General features: G+C 43.3%; 2 protein-coding genes, 1 long non-coding RNA gene and 1 other non-coding gene across 4 annotated transcripts; all 4 read left to right on the forward strand.

Annotated features, from left to right (window-relative positions):
• The first annotated feature begins 234 nt into the window (after window positions 1-234).
• tmem19 (transmembrane protein 19) lies at window positions 235-3,551 on the forward strand. Its single transcript, XM_067254515.1, has 7 exons — window positions 235-416; window positions 582-732; window positions 979-1,092; window positions 2,181-2,318; window positions 2,423-2,677; window positions 2,831-3,040; window positions 3,243-3,551. Exons 2-7 carry the CDS (start codon window positions 591-593, stop codon window positions 3,401-3,403), a joined length of 1,020 nt encoding a protein of 339 aa, XP_067110616.1. The 5' UTR covers window positions 235-416; window positions 582-590; the 3' UTR covers window positions 3,404-3,551.
• A 1,081-nt stretch (window positions 3,552-4,632) lies between these two features.
• Window positions 4,633-4,705, forward strand: trnak-cuu (transfer RNA lysine (anticodon CUU)). Its single transcript has one exon. It is a non-coding gene; the product is annotated as a tRNA-Lys (tRNA).
• A 583-nt stretch (window positions 4,706-5,288) lies between these two features.
• On the forward strand, window positions 5,289-6,530 carry LOC136960325 (uncharacterized). Its single transcript, XR_010878827.1, has 4 exons — window positions 5,289-5,353; window positions 5,518-5,616; window positions 5,789-5,866; window positions 6,169-6,530. It is a non-coding gene; the product is annotated as an uncharacterized lncRNA (long non-coding RNA).
• Window positions 6,531-7,104: 574 nt separating this feature from the next.
• Window positions 7,105-15,168, forward strand: rab21 (RAB21, member RAS oncogene family). Its single transcript, XM_067254430.1, has 7 exons — window positions 7,105-7,484; window positions 12,406-12,465; window positions 12,722-12,829; window positions 13,041-13,104; window positions 13,631-13,685; window positions 13,784-13,872; window positions 14,032-15,168. Exons 1-7 carry the CDS (start codon window positions 7,344-7,346, stop codon window positions 14,169-14,171), a joined length of 657 nt encoding a protein of 218 aa, XP_067110531.1. The 5' UTR covers window positions 7,105-7,343; the 3' UTR covers window positions 14,172-15,168.

Raw genomic sequence — 15,168 nt, forward strand, 5'->3', positions numbered from 1 at the left:
GAAACTTTAATACTGCTGACATATTTCTCCACATTCAGTCATGAGGTAGAATAAAGTCATTGACGGCTCGGTAATAGTATATTGATCGCAACAGTCAAAACGCTACAGTATTTGAAGAATTGTCTTAAAATTGGTTTTAAAATTGTTCAAACATTTCAAACATACTTGCGATACTGTGCCTTTAAATGATCTTCGCTGATTCGACAGCGGAAGTTGGCTTTGACCGTGGTTGGAAGCGGATAATGCTTGTAGCTAGCCATATTGGTAGCCAGCTAGTGATTCGGGGGACACCCCATGCGATTGATTTAGAAGTATTTGGTTAGAATTTTTTTATTAGTAGGTGATTTGTTTCAGTATCAGTTTTTTCAAAATGGAAGACACTGGACTCGTCATGGCCCTAAATCAGGTTTTTGCAGGTGCACAATTGTCTGCTTCGTCTCTAACGCTTTATCCAGCTTATACTAGTAGCTTAACTACCTAACTAATGTTGATGACATATCGCAAACAAGAATATAACTGCTTGTTTTGCTATTCATCATGGCTCTCATGAACTTTAGACTGCATGTCATTGTAATCCACAGGGTCTCGCCATGTCATCTGCTGTGCACTATGAAGATGATCTACTGATGAAAGAATACTTCAATATGATGACTGATATGATAGTGTTGTGTGGCACACTTGCCCTCTCTCTTTCCTTCTGGATCATATCCATCGTTGGGAGCACGTATTATGGTGAGGCCCTTCACACAAACACCAATGAAGTTGACCTACCGAGAAACCTAACACGGGATGATATCAATAGGACTAATGTTTCTTGATCAAACTGTTTTTTTTAGCTCAATAAATCGGTAAATTGTGTGCATAGCCCTTTCTTTCAAGACATGCTTCCGCTGATCTACCTCACTAAAGCGTGCAGTGTTTAGGCAACCTCAGACGTCAAGACCTATGCATCTCTCCCCTCTGTTCTGACATTTACAGGCACGTTGCAGCCGGTGTCTCCATGGCGATGGTTGTTCTCCATCCTGATTCCCTTGGGGATATCCACCAGAGCTCTGAAGAGGAAGAGCCTGGACCACAGTGGATGGCTTGGAGGTATACCCAATATTTGTTCTGTTTGGCACCCTCTCGCTGCCTAGCTCAGACACTTATTTACCGAGCGTATTAGTGTAATGCCCAGGATTAGTTAAGAGAGACTTGTTAAGTGTGTGACCCTGATCTCTGGTGTCAGGGTTGTGCTGTGATGTGGAAGGCCTGCTCTCATACGGGGACACCATGCACTTATTGGGATTCCTACAGTTAAAAAAATAAATGTATTTAGTTTATTTTCAGGGATCTGTATAGCAAATCTAATTAATCTGAGAAGGAACCTTGATATTTTTTAGTAGAATGACCACCATTAATAGAGCCAAAACATTGCATGCGATAAAGGTTTGATTAAAAATGAGATGAATCATTTTGGTACTTTCGGTATTTCATCAACTTATTTATGAGACACAATTGCTGGACTTATTTTCAGTTGTTTTAAATGTAAACCAACCTCAAATGAATTTGATTAATGTTACCAAATGGGGAACTGACAACCATTGGTTGGAGCCAAATATCTCTCTCCTTATCAAGATCTACTGCTATTTGATATTTAAATGGAGAAGGGAGTTGAAATGAACCATACTTGATTCAGTAAATTTGATCATGCAAATGATGTCTCATATTAAAGTCAGAAGCACTGGCAAACAACTCACCCCTTTGATCAAACTTTGGAGCATAACTTTTTCTGACTATCACCAGGCATGACGTGTTTTGGTACGGTTATCTGACAATGCAGTACCTTCATAATACTCCCACAAAATGTACAACAGCTTCCCTTTGTTCCTTGCCACAGTGAAACGGTTAAGAGTATTGGGACATCATGCTAGCCCTGCCGCTAGCTAGATTGAAGATTCCAACTCAGGGGAATTGATTGGTCACCAGCTTTGTTTTGCACCATGTGTCGTGGACAGCTTGCAGGATCATGTGCCCTAGGCATGTGGTAGAGGACCAGTTTTACTACTGAAGGCCTGTCAAAACTGGGCCTTCTAATGAAGCTTATTGTAACCATAGTATTTGAAGCAGTGGACTGTCGTGAAACACCAGGTTTTGATGTGAGTGTGGATGTCTGCATGTTTATATTTGTTTTGTTTCAGCCCTGCTGGTTGGCTTTATTCTGACCATGGCCAACTTCAGCTTCTTCTGCACTCTGCTGTGCTTTTTCATCACCTGCTCCAAGCTGACCCGTTGGAAGGGAGAGGTCAAGAAGAAGATCGACGCCGACTACAAAGAAGGTAGATGGATGAGTGGATTATCAATGAGAATCCCTCAAGACAAAGGCTTGGCCAGTGTCCACTCTATGTCAATGTTTTGAAGTGTGTGTGTGTGTCTCCCTCAGGTGGCCAGAGGAACTGGATACAGGTGTTCTGTAATGGGGGGGTGCCCACAGAGCTGGCCCTGCTCTACATGATAGAGGTGGGGCCGGGGGAGATCCCTGTGGACTTTGGGAAGCAGTACACTGCTTCGTGGATGTGCCTGTCTCTTCTGGGGGCCCTGGCCTGCAGCACCGGGGACACATGGGCCTCAGAGGTGGGCCCCGTCCTCAGCCAATCACAGCCCAGGCTTATCACTACCTGGAAGGAAGTCCCGGCAGGTAACCACCCAAATGGGCGATCAATGGCAAGGCTCGGGTGACACTGCAAGACACTAGGCTTTCAGACAGAGTGGGATTTATTTCTCTGTTCCTATATCATAGAAGGACGTTTTATGAAGTGGTTTATTCATGTGTTGTGTCTTCTCCTCTCAGGGACAAATGGGGGCGTTACCACCGTGGGTTTAGTGGCCAGCTTCCTGGGTGGGCTGGCAGTGGGAGTCGCTTATTTTATATCTCAGCTTCTATTCGTCAAAGACCTGCACCTGGCAGATCCTCAGTGGCCACTCATTGTGTATGGGGGTGTGGCCGGGTTGATAGGCTCCCTTCTGGACTCTTTCTTGGGGGCCCACATGCAGTATTCAGGTAGGCATGTGGCCATTGATGTTTGATATAAATATGATGATGTACATGAATACAGCTTCCATCCATCTCCTTGTGGATTATTAGTGGATCACTATATCTACACTAGATTGATTTGAACTTGAAGATTGTTGGAGAACTTACCTGCTACCATCTCTTTCATCTCTCTCTTTCTACACCACCACCCCCCACCCCTTATCTGCAGGTATTGATGCAACTACAGGGAAGGTGGTGAATCATGAGTCTGTCACAACTAAAAGGATTTGTGGGAAGCCTATCTTGGACAACAACGGGGTCAACCTGTTCTCCTCCATCCTCATTGCCCTCATCCTACCCAGCCTGGCATGGCCTCTCTGGCCACGATAGGGACCTGGCTGGGAGCCTAGCCCAGGACCTGGTTCCACACTAGCGTAGCTGTCTTCAGGACTTTCAGTTTTATACAAGGGTGTAGGGGGGAAAAGGGTCTTCATTGTTTTGAGCCTTTTGTGAGTATCTTAGGTTTGATCAGTGATTCTGAAACAAATACAAAGAAATGTGAGAGTTAATTTAGCAATACCAACTCCCCAGTTTAAAATCTCAGTGAATTTAACTTAAAGTGAGTTGATGTTTTCTAACTAAAGCAACATATTTACTTTGAGGAGGGGATCCAAGAGGCCATGATCTTTAATGCATGTTTTGTACACTTGGAAGACAATCAGGTGCGCAGACCTTTTTTTACAAAAAATTGCAATGTCATGCCTTGCTAACATGACCTTTACTATGACACCTATGTTTTTTTGACACCTTAATTATTATCCATGATTATGTTTTACATGATGTTCATCCTTAAATGTGCTGTTGTTCACCTTCCATGACAGAAACACAGGTGCAAAAGGCATCATGCTTTGTTGCTAGGTTAGTCATCTTTAGAATGGCTTAAAACCTGTATACCTGAGAGGCTCTACTTACCCATTGTTAACTTGTGTGTGATTGTGACGTCATGGAGATAGACATGGCAAGTGATTGTTGTGATGTGACACTGGTAGAACCATAGACATATATATGTCTATGGGTAGAACCACGTGATCAAATAGACGTATTTGTAATTGAAACTAAGAACTTGAAAGCATTCAGGGTTTGTATGAAGCACAACTGGAATAAAATGCTTCCTAGATTTTGACCTTGTTGCATTATATGAACAGTACCAGTTTTGGGTTCTTGGAAACCAGGGTGCAAGGGTTTGGAGTCAGCGTGCAAAGTTAATAGTTTACCAGCCATCATCATTTGCATACACAGCAGAACCAGACAGCTATGCCAAAGAAACTCAGGTTGTGTTCTATTCCAGACAGACGTTCCCCCTGTGTACCTTAGACAGTCGCAGGTAGCCTTTGAGAAGAAAAGAGGGATGCATTAGAGGACATTTCTTTCAAGATTGGAATACAGGTGTAATAAATCCTCAAAACCATCAGTTACTTGGCTTGTTAAAAGCCACATTCCATGTGCCTTGAAGCATGAATAATGTGATCGCCGTCTTAGGCAACAACCTGTTTTTAGAAAAGGTCAGAGTTCACATTCCAAGGAGTTTTGAAATAGGGTGTCTCGAAGGAATATGGTACGCCCGGCTAGCTCAGTCGGTAGAGCATGAGACTCTTAATCTCAGGGTCGTGGGTTCGAGCCCCACGTTGGGCGATTGTGTTTTGTTTGTTATGTCACATACATAAATAGTAAATCCGTAACAATACAATTGATCATTCACATCGCTAATGTGATCTCCACGACATTTTGCATTGAGAATGTGTTTGTCATGTCGAATATGTAGTAGCCTACTCCACATTTCGTCAGTTATGAATGTTAAACTGATCTAGACTACATGATTAGTTTGGACCCTGTTCAAATTTGGACAAGCCAGCGAAATACAAGGGAGAATTTGTGGGTGTTCCCTACAGTGCCTGGCAAACATTCAGATTATAATAATATATAATAATGTATAATATATAATAATTACACGGGATGATGAAACACACAATTCGAATAATCCAGTGCCACTATTGGAAAGATGTGTTATGTGAACGGTTTATTTTTGAAAACTCAGACCACAAAGAATACATTATGTAGTTAAAGTTCGTGGGATTGGGGTGGGAATGTTAGAAATGTAGCCTGGGCGTGTGTCGCGGAAACTACCAATAAAATGACAGTGTTTGAAATACGTCAAAGAGCGCCATCTTCGAAATATCCAGGCTCATAACAAGATACACGTTAGTTATTAACTGTCAGCAGTCAGACCTGAACTATAAGTCTGTGAGAATCACTTATCGGGTACGGATACGTGGTTTTAAAGTGAGTATAACAAGATATAATTGATTGGTTTGGTGATTAAATATTATTTAAACGTGACATAGCCTAACCTACTTATGCATATTTTCAATTTTTGAGCGCACAACAGTGATACCAACGCAAGACAAAGTTAATCGTTTGCTTCTAAATTCTTATCCTTGATACAGAGACAATATGAATACTGGAAAAGTATTGCAGGTTACAGAAGTCAAATGCAACCAACCACCGACCCCGAGCTTGGCCAAAAGGAAGAAGATTCAAGAAAAGTGAGTACATATTTTCTGAGATTAATGTATTAGAAAAAACAACTGCACAAAGAAACATTACAGAAATCATTATTAACATGTAAGCCATCTGTAATTTTACCTGTTTCCTAACCTTAGTTGACTAAATGCTTCTGCCCCCCCCCCCCCCCCCCCTCCCCTCACTGTGGACCAGGTCTGAAATACGGAGCCCCACTGACAGCATGATGTCACCATGCACCCGGCAGCTGATTAAGAAAGCCACCAAAAGCATGTAAGATAATGGTAATAATGTTGATGTAGGGAGTCAGGTGGCTGAGCGGTTAGGGAATCGGGCTAGTAATCTGAAGGTTGCCAGTTCGATTCCCGGCTGTGCAAAATGACGTTGTGTCCTTGGGCAAGGCACTTCGCCCTACTTGCCTCGGGGGGAATGTCCCTGTACTTACTGTACTGTAAGTCGCTAAAGACTAAATGTAAATGATGTGTGTGCAGGTAGGAGAGGGGTAGAGGGACAGAGAGCTAGGGAGAGAAACTAAATTAAGCATAAATCACATAATCTTTCCTATCTGTTTGCAGGCAGCCATCATCCCCACTATCCAGACCCACCCGGGAAGGAAAAGAAAATTCTCTTAATAGATAACCTGTGAGGTGAATGTTGTAGGCCCTGCTGGGCAATCATGGACAGTTTTCTGTCATTATAAGAGCTTCGGGCAAAGTGCTAGAACAGGATAACTTAACCTTGGTGTCCTCTATATGTTCAGGGTGCAGTATTAATTGCGCTGACAAGTTTAGGCATGGTGTCATCTGTCAGTTGGTGTTTTATGGGAATAATTTCCATGTGTGCAGTCTGCAGAGTCAACGAATAGTTGGCTAATAATCCATTCATGCACTGCATGGGTTTTGCCATTTTCTCGGTTACAAGCTTTTTCTGCCTTGAATACGAGAGACACATATTGGTATTGTGTTTTAGGTAAATGTTTGCTGCTATTTTACCTTTATATGTTGGAGTCTTTTACACAGCCTCTGGTCAAGGTGTTGCTCTCTATTCAAGTCTGCGTTCTGTATGCCATTTGCACTGGATCTAAAAGAGGTTGCGTTAGCCTAAATTATTTTGCTGCTTAAAACTTGTGGTCAATGTTGAATGTTGGTGTCAAAAAAGAATGTAAAGACAATACATTTGCATGCACACTTTAGAAAACATTGCTTAGAAAAGATGGAACAGACATGGGCCAAAATCGGAATTATTAATAAAATATGAGTACCATATGGAAAATTATTATTTGTGATGTATTTTCAGCGACAAATGACAACAGAATATTCAGATATAAAGTAATATGTTCACTTAATCACTAAGCAAGCAAGCAAAATGTAATATTGACGAAATTGTTATTATGTCGTGTCTACCATGGCTCACATTTTTGGAAAGTGAGATCAATGTCACCACATTACAGCCACTTTCGGATGTAACTGTTTGGTGCTCGGTTCATCATATGATCTCTCCATGGCATGACGTAGAGGAAGCACAGAGACGCCATTAGTAGGGTGAGAGAAAAGCGATCGAAGGCTGGGTGAAAGCAAGCTGGCTGTCATTTAGAGTCTTGTATAGGTTTAGCATTTACCATTAATCGATACACTCCTGAGGTTAATTCCCTTCCTTGATTTCGCTCGGAGACATAGTTATCTAATGTGACTGGCGGAAGGCACTTGTACGGGGCTACTTCTATTCATATAGGAAGGATTTCTTCGCTACCATGGCGTCTGGTGGAGCTGGAGGAAACAAAACCTACTCTTTCAAGGTGGTTCTGTTGGGAGAGGGCTGCGTCGGCAAGACTTCACTTGTGTTAAGATACTGTGAAAATAAATTCAACGACAAACACATTACCACTCTTCAGGTACGTGTCCTGCAGCGTCAGGTCCTGGCTATTTGCCTCATGATCTTCACCGGGTATTCAATGGTTAATGTGTTGTTTGTGACTGGAATGGATACAGATTTAGCTGGTTGGCTACTAGTAGCTAGCTAACTGTCAGTCAAAATGGCTATCTACTCGTCATGCCCACGCAAATTGTCTCACGGTGTATTACAAGAGTTTTAGTGAATGTCCGCCACAATCTGTTCTCTGACATTATTTAATCATTATTGGTACAGTCAATTCAGCCAGCTAACTAGCTAGCCTAACTAAACTAGCTTACAGTCAGTTAGCTAGGCTAGTTAGTTACTAGCTTCACACGGTGACCAGTTAGCTAGCTCTAAATCTCATACTGTCTGTACACAGCTTCGTTTCGTTTAATTGCTGTTGTCTCACACCAGCTTTCGGTGACCTATTTACCCTGACAGCCATTACAACACCCACGATTTACTTCAAGGTTATTGAATATGGTGGAATTGGCTATAACTGACCAGCCAATTCAGGTCGATGAAGCATCCAACAACGTTAGCCTATATACTGTAGAGCTAGCTAAACCACATGATAAACAACGGTAGCAACACTTCCGTTCATAGCATTCAAGGCAATCTATAAACTAAAAGCGACCACAGTTTAGTTTTGCTAGCTGGCTATCATATTTGGCATTACGTTTAGGGATAGTGAACAGGGAAGTATGACACAGCATTTATACTTCCCGGGGCCAGAGGCGTATGTGGGAGAGGTTAGGTTCTCCACACGTCGTTGTTTTATCAGGTAAAGCAGTCAGTACTCCTATTCACAGGAAACAACGCAACAGTTGTGAGTTTCATAATCACATTTGTTTTACCGTGTTCAGCGAGCTGTGACAGGCCCTGTCACCTCCACTCTCAATGGGTAGATGCTGGATAGTCAATACACTACCAACGTCTACTTTGCCATATTACTATATTCTTTCCGTTATTGTAAAGATTGCATAATGTTCCACCAACTGACACACTTGACCTCAAGTTTGATAAATCCTGGTCAAAACATTATATAGATTACTATCTGTATGAACTTGGGAAGTGTTGTATGTGTCAGCTTGTGTTGACTAGGCTCAAGCTTTAGATACCTTTTTAGGTTTCTAAAGGTTGGTGAACAGAATAAATAGACCTATAATACAGCTCCTTGATAGCCTGATCCAGAGAGAATATTTAACCCCCTAAATCACAGTTAGGTGTTTATTGCAAAAGGCAATTATGACTTGGCAGATGCATGCTAAGGTTTGGACAGCATAGAAAGTGTATCTAGAGGTAAAACCTAAGGCCTGTTGAATCAGATCTTTACTCAGTATCAGCAGTAGTGCTATGTTTACTGTTTTGTATCCTTCTGTAAATATAGTCAGCCGTCTGCATTGCAATTTGGTATTACAGGAGGGCAAAGTCTAGAGCTGTAGTCCTATAACCTCAGCTGCAAGTCTGAAATTGGAAGTCTAACTGTAGCTGTACCTTGGTCAGTGGTCACTATCTGACATCTAGCCTATGGATGTTTTCGAGTACAGCAATTTCTGAAGGGCTAGTCCAGGGCTCGCAACCAACTATTTTCCTCAATGTCCCAGTACCGTCCCGAAGTGCAAAATTAACCGTATCAAACTGAAATTGACCTGTTCTAAAATGTAAATTCTTGTGTTTTTGCATTTGCTCATTTTTTTTCATTTGCAACACAATTATTGGTGTGGCTGTAGTAAAAAAAAAAAAAAAATGTTTCTAAAGGTTAGAAAAAACGTTTTGAAAGGTTGAAAACATAGTTTCCTCAAAGTTTTCCCCAAATATATAAAAAAAAATAAAAATAGAAAAATTCTAAGGTTGAAAAATATTTTCTATAAACAGTTTCTAAAGTTAAAAAAATATTTTCGAAGAAAGGTTTGCATACTGCACTCAATTGAGCTCTGCTCTGCTTTACTCTACTCTGTTTAAGGCTTCTCTGTTCTCCTCTCCCCTCTCCTCTCTCGCACGCGAAAGGAAGGGGGAACAGGGGAATTCTCCGGGACGATGGGACGTTAATTTCGAGCCCTGGGCTAGTCCATTCAGTGATGTAGGGTCTTACCAGCTAGCTTCTCACACACCCTCTGACCAACACAGTACAATAATCTTGGAACCTAAGTGTCTAATAGGGTACATGTAGCCTAGATGCCAGTAGTAGTACATCACTGCATATAACTAGTCAGCCAACTGTCTAGTAGGCTGCATACCTAGTTATGGTAAAGCACCTGTAAAACCATGCAACTGCTCTTTATAGTTAAAGTGTGATTGACAGCCTTCATTTTCCAGTATTTGTTCTTCATCAAAACAGATGGTTTGATTTGAAACTGAGTTTGGGTAGTGCTTTAGGTGGTGAAATACCACCGTCATCCTGGTTTCATGTTTGTTGTGTCACACACACACACTTATACTCATGATGGGGGTTCACCTATCAAGCCTGGTTTTCTCAGAAGCTGCAACAGTCGTTGAATGCAATATGATGTAAGCCACTGTGTATGATTGCAGTGTTTCCCCTACCATTATATTAGGGAGATTTCTGTCTCCACATGGTTGCCCCCCCCCCCCCCCCCCAAAAGCTGTAAACCTAGGGGAGACACTGGATTGCCTGCTCAAGTTTTTCAGACTAGGTTCCACACTAGTCTAGTGATACCTGTTCAAAGAAGTTGAAATGTAGGTCTGAGAAGAACGCTATCACTTCCTAGCCATTCCTCTCACCTTCTTTGCCGTTTGTTATTGATTGTGATACAGAAAATTCACAATCTAAAGATGACATATTAAGAGATGAATAGTCATAGACTGGAAGCTACTTAGGAAGGCCATTCTACACGGGTCCACTGCACAGTATCAGGGAAGGTGGTAAAACAGGCAAGGAGATGGGTTTCTCGCATCAGCCAATTGTTAAGTTTGGGTTGAATTTATGAAGCAAAGCCAAGTGAGTCACAAGTGATTTCCACCCAGTCATGCTGAAACCCAATTCAGGGCATGGAACTAGGTCTCCTCGTGTGTCTGTCTCCTACTGCAGCCATGTGTTTTTACCACACCCATCAGCTGACTGGGACTGAAGCAGAGTGTGGAAGCGTTACCTGGTTAGACACACACACACACAGGCATGGAGCGACTATCAGACCTCGTGGAGTTGAGGAAGGCAAAGGAAGGACTGAGCATGGGGCCTCCAGGTTTAGGCCTGTAATCTCATCTCACGTGACGATGTGGCGGGTGGTTGTGAAAGCTGGGATTCTCGCTGGCACGTTTCACAGCGCAGAATGTTAAGGAGATGTTGTTGTGAATCGGGATCAGCAATTGGAATCCAGTGGCAGCCATTCCAAAAAATCATGGGGTTGTTTTCTCACTCACAAATTACACTGATTTCATACCACCAAGACTGCAGGCTGACTTCCTCAGAACGACCCTGTTCCGATGAAGCTTGTTTGTGACTCTGGGAGGTATTCTCCTGTGAATATTGGAGCACAGCTACCGATCTAAGACTGAAATTAGGAGACACAGGGCTCCCAGACGACATTGTGTGAAACAAGGCTGGTGTAACACATACCTGCAGTGGTACACCCTTCAAACACAGCTACACCTTGACTTCAAAACAACACTTATTGTCAAAGGTGCTATTTCAGGAGCAGACTCTGCTACAAATGTCAATATTGAAATGTTTTCTAAACTCGATCTGTAATCAGCCAGCATCTTGAGTGTGACAGTGTGCTGCCTGGCTAATTGAGTCCCAGTGGTGTCTGTGGGAGTCGTCCAGGCCTGGCCCAGTGTAGAGGTGTACTGCTCTGAGGATGAAGGATGACTTGGAACCTATCTAATTACCTCTCCAAATAGGTTTCCTTAGCATAATAGTCACTTGAATGGAAGTGGATGTGTGCTGTTTTGTGTGGTTGCGCTTGGCTGCATGCGGTTGTGTGTGTGTGTGTGTGTGTGTGTGTGTGTGAGAGAGAGGGAGGTTATGTAGAGTGAACACATAACTGTGTGGATTTTGACCCCTCACCTGAGATTACCCAGCTTCCTCCAGCTGTTCTGAGTCTGAGCAGACACCCCAGGCTGGACAGCTGCCAGTACACACACACACACACACACACACACGCTACATTCTGAGGTCAAGAAGCGCAGTCAGCTCAGCTCTCCCTCATGCATTTCTCCCCTCACCCATCTCCTCCATTCTCCCTTTCCATCCCAAAATCCCTTCTGGTCCTCATGCCCCCTCTATGGTGTTCCCCTGATCTCTGCTGCTCACATGATACCCACCAGACAGTCGTCAGGAGTTCCTCCAGCCCGCTGTACTCCCGTGTAGCCCAGAAACCAGGCCTGACTGTCAGCCGCATCCCACACGCATCACATGGAACCCAATAATCAATCACTCCCAGTCTCCCTAGACGGCTGGAGGGGAAACCTACTTCACCAATAGGTGACTTTAGTCTAGAAATGACCCCGTCAGTCAGACAAAGCTATTTAGTTAGGTTTTAATACTGGATGCCTACTGTTTAGAACCCCCTGCAGCTTTGACATTCTAGAAATCTCTGGGTCAGTTCATGTGATGGTGGCGGTCATGTGGTACTGGGCTCCTGGAACTTTCATGGCTGGCTAACCAATCTGTCTGGATCTTAATAGCGTAAGCATATGGTTGCAATCTTGTTTTTTTGGTTCCACATAGTGATCTCCATCGTTTCCATCGCGTAATGTGAGGCTGTTATAGTTAGACAACATCCTCTCTCTCTCTCCTGATGGTTCTTTATGATCCACATAATGGTGGTGATGCCGTTGGCATGGCAGCATGCGAAATGAGAGTGGGATAGCATGACGACGACAAGGTGCTCAAAGCCTTAAGGAGATAAAAAGCGTGGCACTTATCAGTCTCCTCTCCTCCTCCTTTCTTCCAGGCATCGTTCCTCACAAAGAAGCTGAACATCACAGGGAAAAGGGTAAACCTGGCCATCTGGGTAAGTCTCACATGCTCTCCGGAGCTTCATAGACAACTCTTCAGGGTGATTCAGCGTAAAATTGTAGAGCCATTCCAGCTCTTCATTGATGCCCTCTGCCATAACTTTTACAACTGGTGCTGATGCCTCGTGATAGATGCATGCACACACATGGGTGCACACCCTCAGGAGGGAAATTAGTTATTGACTAATGGGGTGTGTTTTCAGCAGCCTTTTCTTGGTGACCTATATATGGCCTCTTCCCTCTCCTTTCCAGGACACAGCAGGTCAGGAGAGGTTCCACGCCTTAGGACCCATCTACTACAGAGACTCCAATGGAGCCATACTAGTCTACGACATCACAGACGAGGACTCCTTCCAGAAGGTAAACCCTGGACCAAAACTAGTCTCAAAACGGTCTAACTCTGTAGTCCCAGCAGGCCAGGAATACTGAACATTCCCTAGGGTTTGTCCTACACCAGGACCAGCCCTATATGATTACCTACAGCCCCGGCCTAAATCCTAAATTGTATTAGGGTCATGATGTTATAGCCTAATATCATGTTGTTAATCTTTTTTCGTTGTTGCTTTTTCAGGTGAAAAACTGGGTCAAAGAACTAAGGAAAATGTTGGGGAATGAAATTTGTTTATGTATAGTAGGTGAGTTTTTCCACAAATCTTAAATTATTTAATTACATGTAAATACAATTCAGTCCATTAGGATACATAGATACATATATTTTTTTTTTGTAGATTCAAAGTTGAAAAATAGTGCTTGGTTTTACTTATCAAACACTCCATCCCTGATACACACAATATGCAGAGAGACCAGACACCAGATTATCAGGGGAAATGTGCATCTGAGAATTTGTATTGACATTACCATAGTAACCATCGGTGACAACATTAGCGCATGTGGTTGTTGATATTTCACCAGTTATGCTAACTGTGTTATCGACGGTGGATGGCCGGAGGTTTGATTATGCATAAAGAGAGGTTGAGGGCAGGGATGAACAGACTCCTCTTGTGTCCACACGAGCCCTCTGACCTCCTCTGGAGACCCTTCAACCCCGACCATCAGGTCATCAACAGCTGGCCAGATCCAGGCGAGGCTGTGGGGACTGAATGTTGAGGGTGTTATCACTGAACGCCCTCTCTGTTTTTCTCCCCTTTTTTTTGGTTTTAGGAAACAAAATAGACCTGGAGAAGGACAGGCATGTGTCAGTGGAGGAGGCAGAGGGGTGAGTACCAGCAGATCACCTGTGTGTTAACACTGTTAACTTGACACTGTTAACGTGGAGTTGTGTACAACTAACCCACATGTATCCACTCTTCTCAGGTACGCAGAGTCAGTCGGGGCAAAACACTATCACTCGTCAGCCAAACTAAACAAAGGAATCGAAGAGCTATTCCTCGACCTGTGTAAAAGTAAGCACCTATTCTGTTCCCGGAATTGTCAAGTTCATTACACACGCTGGAGTAATGGGATGATGCGTAAGGTTTGAAGCCTTCTCCTAATGGTGGAAATATTTGTGTGTGGCTCTTTCTTCCCCCCTTCCCCTTAATTTCCTTCCCCCCCGTCCTCAGGGATGATGGAGACCGCCCAGGCGGAGGAGAGGGCAAAGGGGAACGGTGCCAGCCACTCCTCCACATCGCGGAGGGGTGTACAGATCGTGGATGACGAGCCCCAGGCCTCCGCCGCAGGGGGTTGCTGCTCCTCCGCTTAACCCACTACAGCCATCCTGGACCCCCCTTCCCCCTTTTTCTCTTCTAGCCCCTGCATCCATGTCCCCAAGACACCCAGGACTGTAACCTCCTCTCGGCCCTAGCCCCAGTCCTCTCTGTGTGTCCATAAAGACTGCTGTTCTTCATGTGCGCTCATGCCCCTCTCCTACTCCTCTCTGTCTGAAAGGGTGCTCAGTACCTCCTCTTCCTGCCCCACACCCCTATAGGGACATCTGACTGCTGTCTTGGAAAGTTAAAGAGAAATTTATTTCTTCTTTCTCCCCACCACGTGCTACTGGACTTCTTCTAACTCTGGCCTCCCCTGAACATGTCTCCCAGACATACACACATACTGTACACACATACTATACACACACACACTGTACACACAAACACACCATACACCCTCAAGCTGTCATACGCTGATTTCTATGACATTTCTTGACAAAAATAACGTGCATGTCGGTTTGATTTATGTAAATGCTTCATTTGTTTTACTTTAGAATAAAAATATAAAATCTTTATTATTTAATAACTTAAAGTGCACATGTCGTATGGAAATCTGTACATGTCCAAATCTCCTTTGTACTACTTTTGCAGTAAGCTGTTTTGACAGCTCTGTCTCCCTCCTTGGTCACTCTCTCTCTCTCTCTCTTTGACCTAAAAAAGGTGTCTTTGATTAATGCAGTTTTGCACTGGCCCGGCACACTCGATGCTTTTGGTATAATACTGTACTTCTCTCTCTTTGCCGAGTCGTTCTGTTAAACGACAAAAAAAAACGTCAAAAAAGAAAAGAACATTGTGTAAAACATAAGATTTGATCTGCTTTCCAGGCTGTGGGGAAACGTGCGCAGGTGTACGAGTGTACAGACGTCTTGTTGATGATTGTAAAATTAAGATACCAGTTGTGGGTGAAAGCACACTTTTTCGGAATTGTAATTTTTTAACTGCTAGTGTCAAGTGTTTTGTAATAGAACAATTATAACAATTTACAACGCA

Source organism: Osmerus mordax, chromosome 17 (assembly GCF_038355195.1).
Source record: "Osmerus mordax isolate fOsmMor3 chromosome 17, fOsmMor3.pri, whole genome shotgun sequence".
NCBI classification, from domain to species: Eukaryota; Metazoa; Chordata; class Actinopteri; order Osmeriformes; family Osmeridae; genus Osmerus; species Osmerus mordax.